The sequence below is a fragment of the Styela clava genome, chromosome 5 (genome assembly GCF_964204865.1).
Source record: "Styela clava chromosome 5, kaStyClav1.hap1.2, whole genome shotgun sequence".
In the NCBI taxonomy this organism is placed as follows: Eukaryota; Metazoa; Chordata; class Ascidiacea; order Stolidobranchia; family Styelidae; genus Styela; species Styela clava.
This window is the reverse complement of record NC_135254.1, coordinates 16,069,300-16,092,938: the sequence shown is the minus strand read 5'-3', so window position 1 is coordinate 16,092,938 and position 23,639 is coordinate 16,069,300. Positions and strand designations below refer to the sequence as shown.

At 34.0% G+C, this 23,639-nt stretch overlaps 2 protein-coding genes across 2 annotated transcripts; both read left to right on the top strand.

Moving 5' to 3' along the window:
- LOC120344159 (ER degradation-enhancing alpha-mannosidase-like protein 3) lies at window positions 1–17,376 on the top strand. Its single transcript, XM_039413254.2, has 18 exons — window positions 1–237; window positions 948–1,094; window positions 1,665–1,817; window positions 3,272–3,425; window positions 4,687–4,792; window positions 5,347–5,464; window positions 6,794–6,905; window positions 7,501–7,617; window positions 8,171–8,338; window positions 8,744–8,839; window positions 9,319–9,552; window positions 10,005–10,162; window positions 10,997–11,204; window positions 11,894–12,058; window positions 12,595–12,760; window positions 13,173–13,367; window positions 13,990–14,061; window positions 14,761–17,376. The coding sequence occupies exons 1-18, from the start codon at window positions 101–103 to the stop codon at window positions 14,997–14,999; spliced, it is 2,745 nt and encodes a 914-aa protein (XP_039269188.2). The 5' UTR covers window positions 1–100; the 3' UTR covers window positions 15,000–17,376.
- A 1,160-nt stretch (window positions 17,377–18,536) lies between these two features.
- Window positions 18,537–23,502, top strand: LOC120344286 (5'-nucleotidase domain-containing protein 3-like). The gene is made up of 6 exons (XM_039413420.2): window positions 18,537–20,315; window positions 21,089–21,339; window positions 21,714–22,090; window positions 22,197–22,376; window positions 22,682–22,911; window positions 23,022–23,502. The coding sequence occupies exons 1-6, from the start codon at window positions 19,837–19,839 to the stop codon at window positions 23,122–23,124; spliced, it is 1,620 nt and encodes a 539-aa protein (XP_039269354.2). The 5' UTR covers window positions 18,537–19,836; the 3' UTR covers window positions 23,125–23,502.
- Window positions 23,503–23,639: the final 137 nt, after the last annotated feature.

The following is a 23,639-nucleotide window of genomic DNA, read 5'->3' as shown; positions in this document are numbered from 1 at the left end:
CAGAAGTTTGGATGTCTCCAATCAAAGTTTTAGTTCCACCATAGTACTTTGTTATATCATTATCATATTAGTTTTCATGTCCACTGTGGTTTTATGAACAATGTATCTCAATGTCATTTTCAAATGTCAAAAAAGTCGAAGTGCTGCATGGCTTCAATTTTTGTTATTGTCAATCGTAATGTGCGGGTTAGCATGGGACCCAGAATGGATCATGCCAACCAACAAGTTATCTTTGAGGTATGTTTTCAATTTTCTTTTCAGTTATAAAAGGAATTCTTTACTAATACTGTAATATAATCGAATAAAGACGGTATTGATTGATTTTAGTTAAATACTGAAATATAATATATCATCAGAACAGCAGCTTTCTGATCTTCAATCTTAATATCAAATAAATATTCTGCCCATCATTTCAGCAGAAAATTTACTTTTATGTATTTGGCCTCGTTGTTGCTCAAATCCTTATTTGAAGAAAATTTGCTCAAACTAGTTGTACATGCACTCTATCAATGAATTTTCTGGTGATCAACTTGTCAAGAGCTATTGAAATTTTACTGAATTATGGGGGTGAATTATTAATCAATAAATACCGATTTACGTAATGCTTTTGTCAATTAGGTCAATAAGCTGGGTAAATACAGCTATGACAGTAGGGCACAGTTCTTCAATTCCAAGATGTCCCGAAATTTGGTTCAATAAAACAAACACTAAATTTGTCTTTGAAACGAGTGCGTCTGGCGTGACTGCTGGATTGCTTCATGCTTGTCTCGATAATATTTCAAACCAATCGCGACATATGTTGGCCGACACATGACCAAAATGTTTTTTTTTTGGCAAGAAATCTTGAATGCTATGGTAAAAATTTTTTCCCATTCAATAATAAGTGTTCTTGTTCTCTCAGTTTTAAGTAATCTTGAAAAAATAAAAATTTCTTTTGTTTATTGCAGAGAAAAAGTGGTTGAAATGTTTACCCATGCTTATACCTCATACATGGATCATGCTTACCCAGCTGATGAACTAATGCCTATCGCTTGTAAAGGAAGAATCAGAGGTGTTACCTTGTCAAGAGGAGATGTTGATGACACATTAGGAAAGTATGGACTCTTTTATTTGTTCTTCTGAACTCTATTTCATCCTAATTGTATCTGCTTATAGCTAACACAATAATTATGATGGCGTTACAAAAATTCTTTTATTGGAGATACATGTTTCCATAGTTTTTTTTTTTGGTAATCTTTACTTTAAGAAAAATTTGTATAGATATTTGTATTCGAAATAAATAAAAAAACTTCTATGCCAAAATTTTCCTCTTAAAACTTCTGCTTCCGGATTTTTTCCCATTATGTTGTGTACTCAACAGTCTGGCATCTCTTACCTTTTGCAAACTAAAATATTGGCCACCAACATGAAGATGCTGCAAAAATAAATTATAGCTTATTGATAGAAGTACAAAGTTTAATCGGATCTCCTGAAGTATGCACATCAAGATGGTACACAACCTGAGTTCAGGTTGTGCGCCATCTTGGTGCGCATACTTCAGGGTATCGTGTAATCATAGATATTGTTGTAGCTTAATGGCTCATTTCTGACATACCATTGTTCGAAATCATAATCGTGATTTTTTATTATGTTTTAAACTTTACAGTATAACTTCTTTTATTTAGCTTCTCTTTAACGCTCATCGATACTCTTGATACATTGGCTGTTCTTGGAATGTATGATGAGTTTGAGGAGGCAGTTCATAAAGTTCAAAATGACGTTAAATTTGATGCTGATCTTGTTGTGTCTGTATTTGAAACCAATATTCGTGTTCTTGGGTAAGTCTTAGCATCTTTTGTATTATATTATTTATGGCCCCAATAACCTGATGCTTCAGACTTCTATTTGTAAATCTTGTGTTCAAATCCCATTGGGTACCACCTCATCTTGGTGTAATAAATTGGGTGGGTAATGCCAAACGGGTTAGATTCTGGTCCCCTTCAAAATAGTAGCTCGTATCAGTGGCTTGTACCAAGCCTTGCTCAGAACGAAACATGTGAATAATTGAGTAAGAAAAAAAGTAAATTAAATTGACATGGAAATGGCTATAATATTTTTTAACATCATTGGTTTGGTGCATCATTGGTTTTTCGTGATGCCTGAAATTGTGTACACAAATCACAATAAATCGTCCTTCGACAGTTTGGGCAACCCTGATCTATTCGACTCAACATTTTTCAGGAGTTTTTTATCAAACCTATTACATTTCTTGGCACATTTATCACCATTTTTATTCATACATTTGAAACATTTAAAGTACTTATCTTCAAATTAAACATGATTGTCTTAACGTAATTAAGCTTGAAGCAAATATTCTGAAAAATCAATTTCATTGTTGAAAATTTAAGAAACAGATAATTGTTCACATGCATCTGAAACTTATTCATCATGATTTTTATATATATAAACTTTTAGTCATTAACCTTCCTGTATGATTTCGTGTTAGAAAATACAGCTTGCTATGTAATTAAGATCAAGTATAAGTCAATTATGAATCATGTCACACGAGCGATGTCCATCTATATTCATTCTGATTTCTGACTAAAATAACCAATGATTTGTTAGGAAATGATTACGAACATGTTACTGTTAACACTTTCCCATTCATTAATTCATGTGAAAAAAGTTTTTTTTAAAACTTTAGTTTCATTGGATATTTATTCCAAATGTTTCGAAAAAAAATTATTTTGATTGTATTTTCTAAATAAATGATAAAATTCTCATTGTCAAAATGAATTTCCACAGAATGCAATGTTAAGGCCTCTTTCCCTAGAACTAATGTTGTTAACCTGTGTATGGAAATCATATTATTTTGATAAATCATGATGTTTTGGGGGGATTAGATGTTCTGCAACTCGTATCGAAACAATAAGTAACAAAATAAAATGATAAAATTCAATGGATATGAGTAACCACTGTGCTTATGTTATAGGTGTGATAATAACAACACTTCGATTAGTTATCTTCGTTATCATATAAGTATTGTTAGTTTTGTATTTAACTTGTTTTTTGATATGTGCAGCGTCCACATATCAAAAACAGGCAATTTTGAATCACTTGATGTGTTTATCACTTGATTATATGCTTTAACGAAATGGGATTAAGATCAGCCCTTGACCTAAATATTTTGCTCTGCGCCCTTGTGACGTGCCACTGGTAACAGATATTCCATTTGTGTATTATGTTGAATAATTCACAATGATTTACCATATGTTTTTTGTATCAATCACAGAGGATTACTTGGAGGACATGCAGCTGCATTGGAAATACAATCAAAGCATAATAGAATGAAATGGTATAATAATACATTGTTATACATGGCAAAGGAAGTTGGAGACAAATTATTGCCTGCTTTCAATACAACAACTGGAATACCAATGTCCCGTGTAAGATTTTTTTTACATCAATGGAATAATTTAATAATCAATCCTCAATGGGATGGAAATATTTTTTCTTATGCGATTATTATTCTCAAATCTCAATAATATCAGCATATCAGTATGACATTTTCAATACCGTTATCAAGATGTATTTTTTTTTTAAATTCAAGCATAATATCAAATATGATTTGACATCAAAAACTCTTATTGTGTTAAATTTTTTCAAACAAGAAAGAAGAGGCCACTCTGACATATACAGATTTGTTTCTTGGCTCACACCACACTCTTCATTCATGCCAAAATTATGTGCTGGTCATTAAATGCAGGATCTGCCTGGGTATTATTATGTAATCAATAGAATGATACTCTTTTAATTAAAGAAGTATTTTGGACATGAAATTGAACTAAGGATTTTTGGTATTATGCTGTTGTTGCTCTGTACTGCTTCAAAATGTTCAGTGAATGAAGATAAACTATTTACATTTATTTCAAAAATTTTGGTGGGCTCTATGGGATTGTTTTTGTGTGTGGGATGTCATCAGATTGAAAAATTGTGCACCTTGTGGTGTTTCTTTGTTCGCATTCGTTGCTAATCCGGTGGTTTGGCAATATCAGGAAGACTGCGGTACTGGCAGTCTACTATGGAAGATAAGATACCCGTACTACTTTGTTTTGGCCTTCGTGTCCATATATTCGAGCATTACTGTCTTGTTACTTTAATTATAAAGGCTAGATACCAGTGCAAGCGTCATATATTTTACACCCTATAACTGATTTATCCATTATTATCAATAAGACAGCATTTTTCATGTGTAATATATTGTGATCAGATAAGACTTGCATCATTATCTAATGTAGGAAGGTCAGCAATTTTTTGTTTTTATTGGGATCTTGATGTATGGCAAAGAACCTAAATAGGAATTGGTGCTTTATATACTTCTTAGGGAGAATTGGCTTATCAAGGCCATGTGCACTCACTGACTCTTACCTCCAAAGTGTAACAAAATGTGGACAACCACATTTATCTTAATAACATTCAGCTTAGGTATCATTGCCTTTAAATTGTATATTGGTTTGTAGTTTTAACAACTTATGTTTTTTCTTCTCTACATATCTATAAAATGAGTGAAACATTGGAATTCATATTTGATTAGAAAATAATACCCATTTCTTGGAAGACGTTTTGCTGTATTTACATTGCCATTTTTATAGCTTTTGAATTTTGTGTAGTGAATGTTTAAAACTAGATTATATTTTTTAATCACAGGTGAACCTAGCAACAGGTGCAGTCAGGAAAGTCAAAGACAAAGATACTTGCACGGCTTGTGCAGGAACTATGATAATGGAAATGGCTGCATTATCAAGATTTACAGGTATATTCAATTCTGTGATTGTTGTAATAGTACAAATTATAGATCCCTAATCTTTGGTGTAATGCATTCTATTTTAAATAAATTCTCTTGTTTTGTTCTGGTATTTTCTAATATTCGCTCAGCAACATTCCAGCTGGTTTGCTGTGTTTTAGATTATTTTCAACATGACCCACTTTTTCCAGGAGTTTTAAATCAAACCTAACACAGATGTTGGCAGTTGGCACATCAACATATTTATTTGAACATTTAAAACATCTTGTCTTCACTCCAATTAAACATTGTACTCGATAGGTAATACACATCTAATGTATCTTCCCTCAAAATGAAACCTGTAGTTTATAGGGCGACCCAATAGCTCTTTATTGAGGAGGACATTCATATGGGCCATATATCCATTTCTATTCCAACTATTTTAGCTATGTCCGTCAGAGGCCTTCGATGCCATCATAGTTGAGTCTAAAACTTCTTTAACAACGTCTAATCGTCTAGCAAATTAGGGCCGAACTCTCTAGGTTATTTTCACAGCGTAAAATTATATTTTATCTTGGTTCAAGGTGATCCTATATATGAGCAAAAAGCAAGAAAAGCGATGGATTATCTGTGGTCTAGAAGGCAAAGATCATCTGATTTAATGGGAACGGTGTTAAGCGTCAATAATGGTGAATGGATAAGGTTAGTAGCACTCCATGCTTTGCAATGCAAATATTTTGATGTGCCATAATCAAGATGTGTCCTTTACTTACCTCATGATGTATTAAATATTTGAATCTCTGATTTGATATAGTAATTTATTGATTCTAGGAAATATTTAAGATAGTTTCATTTTACACATTTGAAGTCTGGTGATCAGATGAGTGTTATGACACTGTATCAGTCAAAATACAATGTTTATATTAACTGTATTGTGTTTTCCGAATGAATTTCTGTGAATTTGCAATAACTTGTTCAAATTTCTATGTATAATATGGCCCTATGTAGGATACATGCAGTATTATATAATGGAAAATAATATTTTGGAATGTATATGTAATAGTAAAATATTTTGTTTTGCTGACAGACAATGCTGAATAGTTTATGACCATCCTATATATCCAGCAATCCAGGGTTTCAAGACCAATAATTTGTGCAAAAAAACTTATTTCAAAATATTGCAAAGAAATTGGTGCTCTTTAATAAGCTGATTTAAGCTGATAGTTTAAAGCAACGAATTTCAATAAAAAGTTACATGAGTTAAAATTCAAAAAAATTTGCTTAGTTTCTCGAAACAGAATATTAAGTTTAGCACTTTTGGGTTAAAACTCCCAAAATATAAGTTTGATTAGATAAAATACAAATATTGTTCTTCTTGGTTGTGACATAAAATTTACCCTCAATTTAAAAATAAATTGAAATTCTTTTGTTTGCGTATCCTATATCCTTGTCATTCGAAACATTGACCCACCTTGAGGTGACGTTTGAAAATTCAAGTTTGTTTTACTATTATTTTCTTTGCAAAACTGAACAGGATATAGAAGTATATTATTAACACAATAGTGTTTGAAGCATTCTGTTTAACGAGTTTGCTATGATAACGGCGTTTATAAGAATACAGAGAATTTGAAGATGAAAATTGCTCCAAACAGTGATGAAATACCAGCTTAGCGAGCATATTTTTTTCAACAAACAAACTTTTTTTCAAAATTCCAATATTCGCCTTTTTGTCCTCAAACCTTTTTCTTCAGCATTTGTCATTTTGCTTCAATTTTTATAAAATATAAATTTGGCAAACATAGTGATTTTGTTTATAAATGGATCCTCTAGAAAAATTAGAACCAAAATCAATTCCATCACAGAATACTAGAATAAAAATCTAATTGAATGTGTATATTTCTAATTTATCACCAATACTAGCTTTTCCCCATCCCTTTTGTTGATAATGTTTAACATTTCATCATTTCCTATTATGCTATATAATACAGCAACATTTCCGTAATAGTGAATATAATTGTATATTTTTTGCAGGAAAGAAAGCGGCGTCGGTGCTGGTATCGATTCATATTATGAATATCTACTCAAATCTTATATATTGTATGCAGATGAAGAATATTTACAACGATTTAACACTCATTATTCTGTACGTATATAATTTTACATTGTATCAAACCAAATGATTATCAAGTACTCATTTGTGACTTGAGGTTTCTAGTCTTTATAAAGCATTGAAAGTCATCGTTAGTGTTATGTTATACTATGTTACGTAGCTATAGTATATTTGTATCTGTATTTTTTTCCTGAAAGTGCTGGCATACTGATTTACAATTCAATACTTCTTATTAATTTAAACATACCAAATCTCATAATTATATTGGACTCAGTACTCAGAAGCACACATAACGGTACCTGAACATAGAAATTTATAGGATAACTTTAGATCCCAATTGATAATTGCCATACCTTCTATGATTTCAGTTTCAAATATTTTAAAATCATTGAAAATTAAATATATTCAGCGTTGTTTGTTCTTATATCTGGGGACTTTTAGTATAATTCCATTTGAGCCAAGAAAGTCATATCCAGTAAGTTTTGGCTTGATAACCTCTTGTAGAATTAGTCAAAGGTATTATACTAACTAATCAAGACGCTCTTCTTGTGTGGAACTTGTGCTTTGTGCCGTATATTAAAAAGCTATTTATCGTCATTATGATAAACCAGCGGAATTTTGTTTTCAGGCAATCAAGCAATATATAAAGCAAGGACCTCTTTTAATTGATGTACATATGCACAAACCCAATGTTGCTGCAAGAAATTTCATTGATGCACTCGGGGCTTTTTGGCCTGGTTTACTGGTAAGGTTTGATTATACACTGTAGTTAGATGAAACTTCCCAAACCACTGATCATCAGCACTTTTTGACGAATTTTGTTGGTACTAATAACTCGAACTAATAATAGAACTAATATAGTCGAAATTCCCTTTTTTGTAATGTTTTTTACTGTTTAATTCAGAAGTTTCCGAAATGAGCATTAGTACCGTACATAGCAGGATAATTTCGAGTTTATTGGGAAATAACGATCTATTTTCCAAAAAATTATTCATTATGCCTGCTTGTATTTAGGATCATTTTCTCTCTAACGTATTGTGATTTATATTAGATTAAGTGAAGCCATGCCCATGGCGAGTTTGAAATATTTTGGAACCTCTGTTCCATTAATCTATAAATATATTACTTCACTATCAAAGTGTATGATTTGCATATTTAATCTTGTTGAAAGCATTTTGCCAGGTTACTCCATGTAGTTTCAATTTTGTTTTGTAAAAGACACAAGCACCTGTATAACTCAGTAAAGGCCTAGAGGTATATTTTCTAAAAATGAATTTTTCTTCGACTTTTGCTTTTAGGTTCTCAAAGGTGATCTCCAGCCTGCCATCGAAAATCATGAACTCTTATATCAAGTATTTCTCAAACATAAATTTCTTCCTGAAGCATTTACAACCAATTTTGATATTTATTGGGGGCAATATCCACTCAGACCAGAATTTGCAGAAAGCACATATCTGCTTTATAAGGTAAATTATTATCTTATGTAAAATGATATTGTTTCAGTGTTATGTTGCACAGTGCTAAGCGATAGAGATACACTTGTGATCGCACCTCCGATTACCCTGTGCGGGTACGCTGGTTTGAATCCCACAGGGGACAATTATTTGGAAAGAAATAGCTAGACTACTCGCAATCATAGGGTAGTTCATGTAACCACTGGTCGGTCATGGTTTCCACTACCATCATGTTCATGTATCTAGGACAAATAACTCGCTGACTGATTTCATACCTGACATGGACTGGTAACCAGATGAGAGGACGTGGTACGGCATATGATTATGCTATCTTCTCACCTTTCCTTTCCCCCGGATTGAATAAGAAAATCCAATCCTTTGAATTATCTTTTGTAATGAATGTGGTTATATGTTTAGGCAACTGCAGATCCTTATTATCTCGAAGTTGGAAAAACCATTATAGAAAATTTAGAGAAACATGCAAGAGTTAAATGTGGATATGCTGGAATAAAGGTTTGTTGTTCTAGTTTTTATAAATGAGACGGTTTTCACATGCAAGGCCAGTGGTTTGCAAATTTTCATGATCCATTGCTCACCAGCTCTTTTATAAAGATACCTAGTTTCGCTTTTAAACCATCTCCATCAGTTATTTTGTTACATGTTTAATAAGAAAAATGTCAACAAACGAAAGCAAAAAACTGAATGTATGACAGTCAAATATCTAATCAAGTCGGTTGATTTATTTCAAATTAATTTAGTCAGTTTAAAGGCTTTTGCTCGTGGGGCATAGAGAACGTCTTTATGTGGCGCCCTATGGCCCAGTTTGAAAAACTCTAATCTGAACTAAGCAATCTCATTTACCGGTACTTTCAGGCGGAGGAGAATTGTTACAAATTTAAATTTTCAATTTTGCAAATCAGAGCCAAATAGTTTCAAATGTGATTGACTTAAAGTTTGTCATAATTTTTCTTTTTATTTCTATTTATTTGTAGGATGTGCGAACTTTTAAGCATGAAGACCGGATGGATTCCTATTTTTTAGCTGAAATGTTCAAATATCTTTATCTTCTGTTCACTCCTGACAAAGAATTAAGTTTTTTACCTAACGGAAAGTCTGCCATGCCAGGAATTAATATGGACGACTATCTTCTTACCACTGAAGCACATCTTTTACCACTGAATTTGTCTAATATGGCAGTAAAAACAAACGATACTGCTGGAAAACCAGTACGTACATATAACCGTGCATTAAGTATACTTTTTTAACATTAGACTGACATCGCATTGGTCATAACGGCCTTTTGAATTAATTGTCCATTTATTTGAGTATTGCTCTTTGAGTTATTCATCAATGAGGGAATTTTTATGCTCATTGGCGTAGTTTTATTAAGAGCTGTGAAATGCAGTACCAACTGAACAATTTAAACATGAATCATATTGATACTCATTGATTCACTGTTTTCATTTGAGCATCTTTAGTGGGATTCAAACCCATTTAATTTGATTATGGTTGGTTCAGTTTTTTTTTATAATTCTGTTTTCTCATACTTTTATGAATTTACAGAAAAACAAATTAGAATATATAAGTTATTATTACTGTCTGGCGTCTGCTATCTGCTTCTTTAGTGTTTATCTAAGTCTCTTGGCAATTTAATAATTGAATGTACTATTTATTGCAGTGGCATGCAGCCGTACATGCAACTGGAAATGCTGGGCGACACTGTCCAAACAATGAACTTGTGAGACCAACCAACCTTCGTCCTATTCAAAATATCAGAGAAAAAGTAAAACAATTTTTCAGAGAGATTCATCCGGAAGAACCTCGGTCCTGTAAAAGGTATAAACTGGTGAATTTTTTTATCCGAGTTTACAAAAGTATGATTGTATCTGTGAAATCAGTTATCTTTGAAGGGCTTTTCAAGCTGAGGGTCTGAATCCCCATTGAGTCCTCGGTGGGTCGCGAAATGGCTCAAGGGGGGTCGTGGTATGTTTCGAAAATATTATTAAAGTATTGGCACTTGGCAGGAAAACATTTCGAACAAATGAGCAAAACATGTCCTGATTAGACGAATCTGAACGTTACACGCTCGAGGAATATTTTTTAGAGAGAAACAAAGAAGTATGCCTATCCCAGTTAGAACAAAATCAACAAAATTTTTGTTCATGTTGTGGTTATTGTAAAAAAATTCACACTTTTTACGACTAATAGATCTATCTAATTCAAATTTTATGTACTTGGATATAAAAATAATCATTAGTAATTTAGGCTATTACTTTTATTTCTTGTTAAATTATGCCTGACATTTCATTCTCAATTTTTTTCCCCAATTCAAGGGCACACATATGTCATATGTCTCATATGTCATTCTGTACAACTTTTTATGACATACATAAATGATTTCAACAATTTTCTGGAAATCTGTTTACATCGCAGTGGCCATATTAGTCATTTGCCCTCAATCATGTCCATATATTTGGCCATTGCTGTCTTATTCATGTACAGATTGTTAATTGATAATGGAAGTTGGAAATCTTGAATATCATAATCATATGCGTCTTAGTATTATATCATTCTATTCACTGTTAAGATATTCCTGTTTATTAATTAACTATTGCTAAATGAGCCTTTCAAAATTAAATCCAATTCTTTCTATATTTCTACCTGTTTCAGTTCCAATCCATTCCAAACTATTGAAATAAAGGAAGGCACAATCAAATGGACTGGCCCAAGATCATTACATGCAAAGGACTTCCAGGCTGCTAATAAGGATCATCTTGATTTGATTAAATTAATGGGTATAACAACAAAAGTCATGCAAGAAGGAACGATACAGTTAGAATGGCAGCCAAATTCTGCTTCTTCCCCAACTAATGCGAAGGTGTGTATTTCGTTGTAAACTGGGTGGCCTAAATATTCGAAACTATTTGTTTTTGAGTACAGGGTGACCCAAAAACAAACCCATAAATTTTTTAATTATTTTTACGAGAATGAAGAAAATTTATTCAGTTAACACTTAAACTTCTGTTTGTGTATTGTTGAACCCAAAAGTAATCCAGGACACTTTGCACAAAAGTTATGTTCTGTCCGGAATATAAATCCCTAATACCTGGGTCCTTTTTTTTTGGATCACCCCGTATATTCAATTTTATTCATTTTTGATTTCATGTTTCATCTGAAAAATTATTATTTTGAGTAATCAAAAATTGTGCACCTTGTTACGGTTCCACTCCTGCGCTAGGCTTAAAGATAGCCGTCCAGTAGTCTACTGTGGACGATTGCATACCCGTAGCTTTCTTTTGGTCTTCGCTACCATATATTTGAACCTCGCTCTCTTATTGAATGGTCAAAAGGCAGCCGAGATGCGAGGTTTGGGTGACGTCATCTCACTCGGTGGCGTGTTCGAGCATCGGATTCCCGCTGGAATACCGCAGCATTTTGGACTAGAATTTTTTGGTCGACTACCGAATTGTTCGAGTATCAAGTCGTTCAACAGTTGTATAATTCCATTATGGAATAATTTTGGTGACTTTTCAGATGTTTCATATAGCATTTTTGTCACTTTTTTAGGAAGGACAAATCTTCATGTATGAAATGGAAGAAATGAGGAAAACATCTGCAGATACACAAGTTACACCAGTTCTTGTTCAATTACTTAGTCAACCATATCTGGGTGCCGTTGTTCTCAAGGCAGGACCAGCACAATTTGGTCCAGATTTGAACAATGTAGATCCGGTAAGAACCGATTTCTCATCTTAAGTGAATATTAGAGTCACTGCTATTCAAATGTGTGTGTTCTAGGAACTTATTGGTTCAAATTGTTTTTCTATCTGTATTTTATCACTCTGGTAAAATTTCACATATATTGAGGCTTTCCTTATTATTTTTTTTTATCTATTCTATTCCGTTAATTATAACATGAAGGCTTATTTTACCCCTTTATATAATTAGCCTATATATTATGTGTTGTGTGATGACTCTCCTTTTGACAACATATTTATGTCTTATGCCCCGAACGGTTTTCGATTCTGCATTACTTACCCTATTAATTACACGCTGGGTGAGGTGCTGGCATTGCATTTTACCCTGCAAAAAGGTTGAGTCTAACGCTTCAACAACTAGGCTATCGATCTCACACTTTGGGGTACTCAACAAGAGAAGGATTGAAAACCTTTTAACCATAATTTTAAAATTGGCTCGAAATACTCCTGTTTTCTTGTTATAATTCGTTGCAGATTTAGTTTTGATATAACTTTTCTCGTTATTTGTAGGTTTCTGGACCTCTTGTCTATGCTAATCCGTATGATGGATGCTCTCCCCTTGTGAATGCTGATGAAATTAAAGGAAAAATAGCAATTACGCAACGTGGTGGTTGCATGTTTGTTATTAAAGTCAAGAATATTGAAAATGCTGGCGGCATTGGAGCGATAATTGAAGGTACTTAAATAAAATATTAGAACAGCACTCAAATTTTTGGACATGAAATTTGAATGCCTATTATGGCACCACTGTATTATAAGAAATTGTGCAAATTTGATGGGTTAGGACTAGGAGGTAGGTAGCCCAGTAGGCATGAGGCTTAAACCAGAAATGTGTAGGTGATTAGTGTAGTTAATACTGACGTCAACTGCAAATATTCTGATGACTCAAAATGTTTTTTACTTCAAGTTGATAGTCTATAGCTTTATTTCGAACAATGATTTGAACCGAATATACCTCATATGAAAAATAAAATGCTATCAAATTTAGTCACCCTGTGCTATTCTCGTCCATTTACTGACTGCCGTCAGAAATGTACCGTTTTGTTGTCTTATCTTGATTTATATAGGAAATTATTTCTTTTATTCAGATAATACTGCGGAAACAAAATTCGGAGAAGGTCCTACTTTCACAATGGCTGGTGATGGTGAAACATCTACTGAAATTCCATCTGCTTTCTTGTTTGCAAAAGAGGCCTCTATTTTGCACACTTGTATAGGAGAATTTCAAGCAGAAGGAAGACCTCCATTAGAAGTTTTAATTGGTACTGAAGGAGAACCATTGGGTAGGTTTCTATTCCACCAAACGTATCCACAGATTTAGAAAATGTAACTGGTTTGCTACTCAACAGTACTAGTAAACACCAGAGACTCCATATGATTGAGCCCGGAATTGTTTGAAAATATTTAAATCGAGGTGGCCACGACCAGGCCCGCTAAGCTATTTAGTGTGGCACTTCTCATCAAGCAAAAAATCCCAATATGACGGTATATATTTAAAGAGACGCTCACAAGGGGAAAAAAGCATTTTTTGCTCTTGTCGCTGCGTTAAATTTTTTGTTGTTTTGCCCGGTGCCTTTGTTACTCTAAGGCTAAGCGATAGCTGCATTCTCTTCTTTTGCCTGATAAATATTTAACCAGTTATGGTTGATGATGTTAACAAACTATGCAAGAACTCGGAATTTCTAGTGTCCGATCAGACGACATCAAATGCACTTTATTGACTACCGTATTTTCACATTCTCAAAATTGGGTATCAGTCTCTCGGAATACTTGTAAGCATTTCTCAACAATTTGGTTCTAACTCATAGATAAATACCCTGGTGAGGCAAAGTGGAAAGTTTCAAGCACGTGGTAATATATATATACTTTGCTTTTCGTCTAATTTTGCATGTTTTCTAATTACAGAGGAGGTAATGAGAAAATATGCCAATCAGTTGCCGATACCCGATTTAGAAAAAAAAGAAACCAATATAAACGGTAACTCATTCTTTTTAGTTCAATTTGTATCAATGTTAATGTATATATAGTATTAAAGTTCATAAAACCTTATTGCAGTTGTAATCATCAAGTGTGTAGTTAAGATTGTTGCAAATTAATAGCTTTTTGGTTTTGGTTTGTAATAAATATACAATTTGCTGTATTCGGAATCTAAAATTCGCTTATCAGCAAGATAAATTTAATTTAGTCATATATGATGACCTTTTGATACTGATATTGATAAAATGCCGCTTATTAAATAATATTGTTATTTGGTCCAAGTCGTCCAACTATTTCCATCTAGCTATGCCAAGGCTGACCATTTTTATTTGTAAGTCTGTCAATTTCTCAGTTTATTGTTTGATCATTCATCTTTAGAAACTTAGTGTGTAGGCATTTAGACCTATGTAGGTATCGTTTCACATATATGTTTTTGAAGTCGTGAAAAAATCTGTTCACTGAAACAATTAGAGTGATTCATTCTTTTTCAAATTTTCAGTAGTTATCAATGTAATAAGTCCTAACACATTTTGCAAGTCCACATGATGCAGTATTTTACCTCAAATGTTGTTATATTTATAGTTTATTGGCACTCTTTCATATATATTTATGTACAATTCTTGTGACATTTGGCTGAAACTCCGCTGATATTTTTTGGATATATCATTCATTTGACATTCCTCTCTTATTCCTAAACAGACGACGGTGAGGATCTACCAAATTCCAAGGAAGTAGTAACTCAGACGCAAGACACTCAAAGTATATCAGATGAGTTTGAACGAAATGAAGATGAAACCAAAATGGAACTTGAAACTCCATTTCGTAGTAAGGAAGGCGATATAGAACAAACACAAAATGCAGTAAACGATAACATTAACAAAGACGATTCTAACTTGACAAAAGATCGGACTAATTTTTCTAAACCCGATGAGCTATGATCAGTTGTAAAAATTATTATTATTAGCTAGCTTATTATTGGAATAAGCAGTATTCCTGTAATCTATATTGTCCTTACTGTATACCAGCTATATAAATATGCACTTCAATATTAGATTATGCTACAAATGCTAGTATAGTGATAGAAATATTTGAGGTGAAGAATAATTTACGGCGCTCGCAAAAATATACCTTGAAAGTGAATTGAATTTCGTAGTTAAACAACCCAGTGATCATGTTGGAATATTATTCAGTCATTATTTTTCTTGTTAACTTATGAAACAGCCATAGATAGAGTAAAAAAAATAATTGTATTCATTATTTGGCATTCAGAAAAGTGAGGGTATCGGTGTTGGATAATAGACTCTGACTTGAGTTGCGAGTCATTGGTCCTGACAGTTAATTGATGACGAGTTCGAGTGACTTGAGTCGTGAATAAATGGTTAGTCGAGTCAGTCACTCAAGTCCTCCTTAAAACTTGAGTCTGCTTCTCTGAAATTATGGCATGGAAATTCTTGAATAACGGAATACGGTATGGTTTTCTTGAATAAACATGTATCGGAAATTATGTGCGATTTTCATACTATACTCATGTTGCTAGGAACATCTTTTTTTCCAAATGCTTGTTATAATATTTTTTTGTGTAATTGACTAAACTTTTGTATCATTTTCTATATTTACAAAATTGAATATTTTGCGAAACAAAAATTGAAATATTTAATTTATTACGGTATTTATTGTCAAAGTTATTTTTACTTTTGTGGTGTTGTATTGTTCTTGACTTTCATTTCAATAATAGTACCTTACTATTTTTTTTTGAAGATTACCACCAGGATTGTGTGAGTGATGCTATTCGATTACATGGATAACACTCTTCGTGGTGTTGATAAGTAATTTTATAAAAGCTGAGTTGAGAGGTTCTTGAAATTGCCTATCGATTCGTACATGATTGTTCTAAAATTAAATCCTTTTATTATCTGGATGACACAGTGCTTTGACAAAAAGTAATAAAAATATGGATTTCTCAAATTAACAGAAAAATAATCCTGCCTTTCTGATCAAAATAAATGACATGTTTATCTCGTATTATTGCTGTTCAATTCATTTTGCAACTAATTTTCTGTAATGATAATGCTTGACTGGTTGGTCCAGGCGTAATATTTGTGCAAAGATTAATTTAATCAGTCTTAATCATTAAGATTCTGATTCTGTCTGGAAAGTTATTTTTTGAATCAGCCAAAACCTACCATTTCGCAATCCGAGTAATACAAGTGTGTGATGTCGTAGTTTGTAAAATGTAGATTATTGGCTATTTTATTTTTTATTGATTATTTCATATTTCTTTTTGCACACATTTGAAATGTACAAAGAATAATAGGAGGGTGTGAATACTGTCTTCAGTGTACAGAATATCCACACAAATTCACCTATTTGGGAAACAAAAAATGCGTGTTAATATGGTGATAGTTTATGTTTTGTTAAATATTATACTTTATTTTATTTTCAATTTGGTGGTCTTCCAATGATTGTGAGAAATCAGTGTTCACTTGGGAAACAAAACTACTTTTATTTACACTGGATAAATGCATCAACATGAAATTGAGCAAATGTGCTTTAAAAACAGAATTTTTAAACTATAACACTTACTTGAGAGGAGTTTTTATATTATCTGCTCTATTATCACACTTAAAAATCTTATTTTATGAGTAGAATTTGTTCATCTTCCCTTTGTAACTAACACCATTTATAGGGCGGTATCTGGTTAAGTACCACCTTTGCATATGTTTTTAAAAAACGAGTGGCAGTATTATCTATCACAACTGAATTGGTGTGTTCCAATTCTGCCAGTTTAAAATACTTTGGTTATAAAGTCAGATTTTTTTCAACTAAATCAAAACTATTGTTGCCAGTTTGATTCCAATTTTCTAATATCAGCACAGTATTCTCATATTATATTATTCGTCTACCCAGGCCACAATATTTAATAGACCACCGTCTTGGTAAATTCGTTTTTAATTCACCCGAAATAGGAATTCTTGTTTACAGATTGGTAATGCTGTTTCTAAACATATGCAGTATTCTCATTATACCAGCCACGTTTCCTGTCGTTTATTATTTGTCCCAAGCAATGCTTTCTATCTATTATGTAATACTTATGCACTGGCCATATATGGAACATGTATAATCGGTGCATTTCGTCTGTGGAGCATGTACAAAAGTGCATTAACGAACAAATACGTTTTGCCATTTTTTTATGTGTGGTGCATGTTGAAAATATTTTTTATCTGTTTTATGTATGTTCGATTTTGCTACAGTGCAATATCTCTCAACATAATTTGGAAATAGATGATATCGAAGTTAATACAATTTTTCCCCTTTTGTTGAGTGTCGTTATTAATATCTTCCCATCCACCAGAAGACAGGATAGGATTCACCTATTTATCATATGGGAAACCACGGCCTCGCGTCCGGTTACCGTATCAGTCGATGTCGGGCATGGGATTAGTTAGCTAGCCAGTTATTTGTTTTCAGATGCGTAGACTTGATGATGAAGAAAGCCGTAACCTACCATCGTTTACTTGAACCACCCTTCGGCGGCGAGTGTATTCCTAACGCTTAGCACGATGCGCTACACCGAGATTGCGTTCAGGATTTAGACTTTTCATATATTTGTTTCATATTTATCCTGAAGGAGCACCGATAAGACGGCTTAATCATACCAATAACCACGGCCTCCGCCCAGTTACCAGTATACGTCTGATATTGAAATATTCAACCATTTTCGTCCCGGATGCATGGAGAAATCCGTACACATTTAAGTCAAAATTACTGCCCGAAAACAAATCAGTTTGAAATGCGTGTCGCGTTTAAGCTGCTGGTAGAAAGCCATAGACCATAAACAAAGCAGTGTTTGCATGTTACTACCGAATATATGTTAAGAATAGGCCGGTTAGGCATCAAAATCACAACATGACTGCAGAAAATAATGCGATCCCTCTGGTTTTTGTATTGGTGTGTAATCAGTGATGAGCTGGAAAATTCGTAACAACCGGAACGCACCTAATTCGCAAAAAGGTAATTTATTTACAACACGACGCGGACGTGTACAGACAGTGTCTGTTCTAGGATAGAGTCGAAGAACTGCAATCAAACATGAAGAAATTATCTGAAGTATGTCTGTGTAAAATTACAAGAATATTCATAGCAATTCAATACAAATGCATTATTAGAAAGGTATAGGATAAATCTTCATTGAGTCAAAGGACGGAGAAACATCTATTACACGTTAATCATTATTTGCACGATGTGATGTCAAAAGAATTACGAATTATGATGTAACAAAACATAAATTATTAACTAGTTTTACCAGAAAAATTAGACTTTTTGTACCATAATTTTATTTCAACAACAGGAACGCGAATGCAATGAAATGTACAACAACCGGAACGCCGCTCCGGTGCGTTCGGCTGCAGCTCACCACTGTGTGTAATATCTGCCTCAGTGGTTTAAATGTAGCGCATGAAAGTGAAAAATATAACAACTTACTTTTCATTGCATAATCATAAAAACTGCGATTTTAATTCTGAATTCTAAATTACATCGTACGAAAAAGATCATCTGCCCAGTGACCAGTCACGCTTCAATGATCACCTTGCTTCTGCAAGTTTGAAGTGAACCCCATGTTTGGCAGGCGGACAGTAATCAGCATTTATTTCATCACCATAAAGAAAATACACTTTATGCGAACAATAGAAAGAAAAGACACACATTCGAGTTACTATGTGGGTTCCCTCATCTTTCCAACCATAAACATCACCCAGGATCTTCGTGCCCACAGATTTAAGCCCCCACGGACCACTGCAACCAGGGCTATTTTCACTCATGTATACTTCCACTCACCTACCAGTAACTTCTATGAAGTATATTGGGTGTACCTTGGGAAACATCGTAATCTTTTTTAATTCATGTTGACAGGCACGAATGCACGATAAGTAAACACGGCACAAACATACCAAGGCGTCGAAAGTCCCACACAACATTGAATCTTGCTTTCAGACACCGTTAGCGGATACTGTTGTTAGGATTACTATTATTGGGCTGCAATATGGCAAAGGCGTTCTGCGTTAAATATCTCACTCCGAATGATACGGATAGTCGAGCATGTTACCAAATACAGTGTATACAAAGGGATACTCGACAGAATTCTGCCAGATAAATGATAATAAATATATACAGTACTTTGGTTTTGAAGAAGATTAATTCCGACCAGTACATTGCTACCAAACGAAAATGTTCTGCAGTTGTCCATTGTAGTGTCGTCATCAGCTGGAAATATATCGCCCCGGGCAGCCATGTTGTCAAATACCGTGTTTCAAAGAAATGTTCAACAGCATTCCCCTGGTAAATGATAACAAATACCTGGGATTAATAGTCCCATTGACGATACCATTGATGACAAAAGAAAGCGTTCCGCAATTGTTCTTTTAACAAAGGTTTCGTTTCCTGAGTATACTGCTGCGATAATTACGCGATATTTTTTTCCTCGTCGGATCGCTTATGAGTTGTGACAGTATCGTTCACGCGACGGCAACGGAAGAGCGGAATGTAAACAAACCGAATATTATTAAACAGTTGACGAGGGTTAGTTCTGTATTTTATTCACGGAACATCTGTAAATCGTTTCGTGATTGTCCCGGGATTTATTTTGGTGGTATATCCCGAGGAATTCCCTATTTTGGCTTTTATATTGGATTGTTTTGTCGTATATTACGACACAATGATGAACCAAAATAGTCATTTCGGGTTTTGCTACGCTGAAGTAGAATCGACAACTTACAAATGAAAGCTACAACGTTGTTCAGTCGCGCTTTGTTGTCAGCAAATACAAAACCAAGATGCGGATTTACTGCAAGGCCTTTATTTGGAACAATCTCTCGCAAGTATTGCGAAAGGAAGGAACTACCAGAAATACGGAAAAGTTATAACGATCTCAAGAACTTTGTACAAGAACGCTTCAAACCTAATTTTCTCATACAACAAGAGCACGTATTCCCAGTCAACCAAACAGACCTGTCGCAGATTGACATCTATGGATTCGACTATGACTACACGTTGGCAGAGTACTCCGACGACATGCAAATATTCATATATCAAACGGCAAGTAAAATACTTTGCCAGAAATACAAATTTCCGGCAGATATCATGAAAGAAAAGTACAATCCAGATTTCTGCGTTCGGGGTCTTCATTACGATATCAAACGTGGACTGATGATGAAAATTGATGAACGACATATCGTGCAGTTGGACACTGTCTTTCAGTAAGTAGTATTTTTATTTTGGATGAAATATTCCTGTATACATGTATATCATATGAACTTTTGAAACTTATTTCCTGTTTGTCAGAAATTACGGTCAATGTTGCACTAAATAAACCTTAGCTGTGCTCAATATGTACAATAAAACGAAAACTTGCATTTGTGCCTGTATTTGCAAGCCGTCCTAGCTAGACAGATGTGGATAAATTGAGTTTTGATTAGAATTTCACAATATTACTGATACACGGTTAGAATAAATTTGATTGCAGTACAATCAATACATTACTGAGTTTCGGAATTGAAGTGTTCCAGTGCTCCTAATTTGATTTTGTCGTGTGCACTTTAAGCGATATATTATATAGCAACGGTGGGCAAACCCCGGCGGCTCTTCTCGCTGGAAATAATTATATATTATCCAAAATTAACTAAGAGAAACTGTAGCGTAACAGTTTTTTTTTAATTCATTAAGCGGTTGAAGAATATATACTTTCGCAATATTGTTATTATACGTTTGTGTAAAGTTCTTTTCAGTTCACGGTATTCTAATATTAATAATTTCAAAAATTATGCGGCTCTCACATATTTCTGACTTGCTGCATGCGGCTCTTACCTCTTATACTAAAAACTTTTGACCATCGCTGTTATATAGTGTAACTCACGACACAGTTTATTAGATTTAGCTGTCGATTTCAGACAACATAGCACGACACAAAATATTATCTCGTTACGTTAATTAATATGCAATTCCATGGAAAATTAGTAATGTTTCGTTGCAGAGGCCGTAAGAAGTTAAATTCAGAAGAAGCGCTTCGGCAGTTGGAAACCGTTCACATTTCAAAGGAGGTTATGGATAGATCATGTTTTCGAGGAAGCGAAGTTCTGCAGCAATTGACAGATATATTCTCTTTGCCAGAAATGTGTCTTCTGGCCAACGTCGTTGAATATTTCACATCAAAGTCGATAAAATTTGACTCGATGAGAGTATTTGAAATGGTCGAACGTTCAGTGCGTGAAGTTCACACCGACGGTAATTAGAAATAATTTAATAATAATCCAAGTGTGTTTTTCATCGTCCTTAAATTTTTTATTTATGAATTATTTTCAATTTTGAGTTGCGAAACAATCACAACTATTTTAAGCTGTCTGTTAGTTGGTAATTTTCATGGAATTCAATGTGTTGAAAACATGTTTAAGCTCTTACACCGATTCATCATTGAACAATTTCACGGATTTATGTCCGTTTTTGTCTGGAGTTTTATGATTGTATTGAAACGTCATTGTTTTCATTTTTTCAACAAGATGTCTCGGCTAACAGCTATAAGGTGTTTCCAAACGTTAACAGGGAAATTTACGTGGGAAGTTTTATTGAATATTCATTTTATTGATCTAATTCTGTATCAGGGTACCTGTACGAGGAAGTAAAAGCCAACGTTGACAAATATTTACGAAAAGATTGCTTGCTGCCTTTGATCAGAAAATTAGAGAAAGACAAAAAGAAGCTTTTTCTATTAACAAACAGTCCATACCCATGCGTCAGTGTCGGTATGCGCCACATGTTGGGTGACTTCTGGAAGGATGCATTTGAAGTCATTATCGTAGAAGCCAACAAGCCAAATTTTTTTGATCAAAGACCACGGCCATTCAAGACCTTACAGTTTCGAAAGTGTCGCTACAGAACTGTATCTTGGGACACTATCAATGAATTGAAAAAAGGAGAAATCTACTGCGAAGGATCCAGTGGTGAATTGATGAAACTCATGGGGTGGGATAATCGACAGGCTAGTATACTTTCTTGTTTATTTTTTTTGCATCTGCATTTTATCACATCTCAAGTAATTGGACATTCAGACATCAAATTTATTTCTCATATTATATTATATTCAGGTAATGTACTTCGGCGATCAGATTTACGCCGATTTGGAGACACCAAATCTTTCAAGTGGATGGTCAACATGTGCTGTTATTCACGAACTTAAGCATGAAATTGACATAATGAACTCACCTGGCTTCTACAGAAGCGTTGTATGGGTACAGACTCTTGAAAGACTTATCGACAGAGCGCAGGTATGATTGAGAGAAAGTCTCATACCAGAACAGAACAAGGATACATCTATAACTTTATCGTCGTCGTTGATGAATTAATTAAGTTTTGAGAAACTGAATCGGGTTTCGCAATATCGTGCGACCGAATAATATGAGCGAATTTATGACAGAATTTCAAACGTAATAAACATGCCTCTTGGTGAATATTAGACGCGCGCATTTGTATACAGCGCTTTTTAAAGGAACGCATTCCGCATTGGCAAGTGCAACCTAATGTTCTTCACTGTCACGTTACATTATGCATTAATAATTATAATTTTATTTAGGTTCACCAAGACGCGGAATCCCGGCAGCTTGTTCGTGACTGGCTTATCGAACGTAAAAATGTGAAAGCCGATTTGAAAAATGTTTTCAACAAAAATTTCGGATCAGTTTTTCGCACATCTCTTCAGGGAAGTTATTTTTCCTCAAGATTATGCCGGGTTGCTGATATATATACTTCTTCGGTAATGAATTTATGCAAGTATGGACCGGATAAAATTTTCTTCCCCCCAAGGTACTGTTACGTTTCTATTTTCGACGTACATCCAGCATATAGCATGGCATATTTGAAGTGCAAACATTATATATATATATTGTCTATTCTGTTTCCTCTTGATATTTTAGGGGCAGTCTTCCACACGAACAACTTGTCAGTGTTGCCTATCGCCATGATGGCTTTGATGCGGCATTGGAAACTGCTTTAAAAACGTTGGATTTTCTCAAGTAGAGGATGACCGAGACACCGACCGAAATTGACACATGACAATACAGTACAATGTATGATGTGGCCTTAAGCATTACAACACTTTTAGCTGTAACATGTAGAATTTGATTTGTACCTTTCTGTTCTATATACCTATTGACTTTTATGCAGTGCGTTTGTTCAGAATTTTGTACCGAATACACTCTTTTGAAGACAATGATTTTTTCAAAGCCGTAGTTATTCTTTTCACATAGACAATCAATTTTACCCACAATTGCAATCACTTTTCGTACCAAATTTTTTTGACTTTCTCACTCTGATACACTTAATTCGTACCTTCCAGTATTATTTTTTTTTACCTTATTATATTTTAGTTATTGTGAATATAGTACTGGTTTTGTAGTCGTTGCCGTTTCATACACAAAGCTCTGTGCTGTGTCCCACCCTAATTGCACTGGCCGTTGTGAGATAATTTGAAGGTTGGCGTCCGAACTAGTTTGATTTTCCGAACAAATTCTTGAGGAAGAGCGATTAGATTC

Coding starts and splice junctions, on each gene's coding strand:
- LOC120344159 (XM_039413254.2), top strand. CDS start 101: ATGTATCTCAATGTCATTTTCAAATGTCAAAAAAGTCGAAGTGCTGCA. Junction 8,339..8,743: donor GCACATATCTGCTTTATAAG/GTAAATTATTAT, acceptor TTATATGTTTAG/GCAACTGCAGATCCTTATTA. Junction 10,163..10,996: donor GAACCTCGGTCCTGTAAAAG/GTATAAACTGGT, acceptor TACCTGTTTCAG/TTCCAATCCATTCCAAACTA.
- LOC120344286 (XM_039413420.2), top strand. CDS start 19,837: ATGAAAGCTACAACGTTGTTCAGTCGCGCTTTGTTGTCAGCAAATACA. Junction 20,316..21,088: donor CAGTTGGACACTGTCTTTCA/GTAAGTAGTATT, acceptor GTTTCGTTGCAG/AGGCCGTAAGAAGTTAAATT. Junction 22,377..22,681: donor GACTTATCGACAGAGCGCAG/GTATGATTGAGA, acceptor AATTTTATTTAG/GTTCACCAAGACGCGGAATC.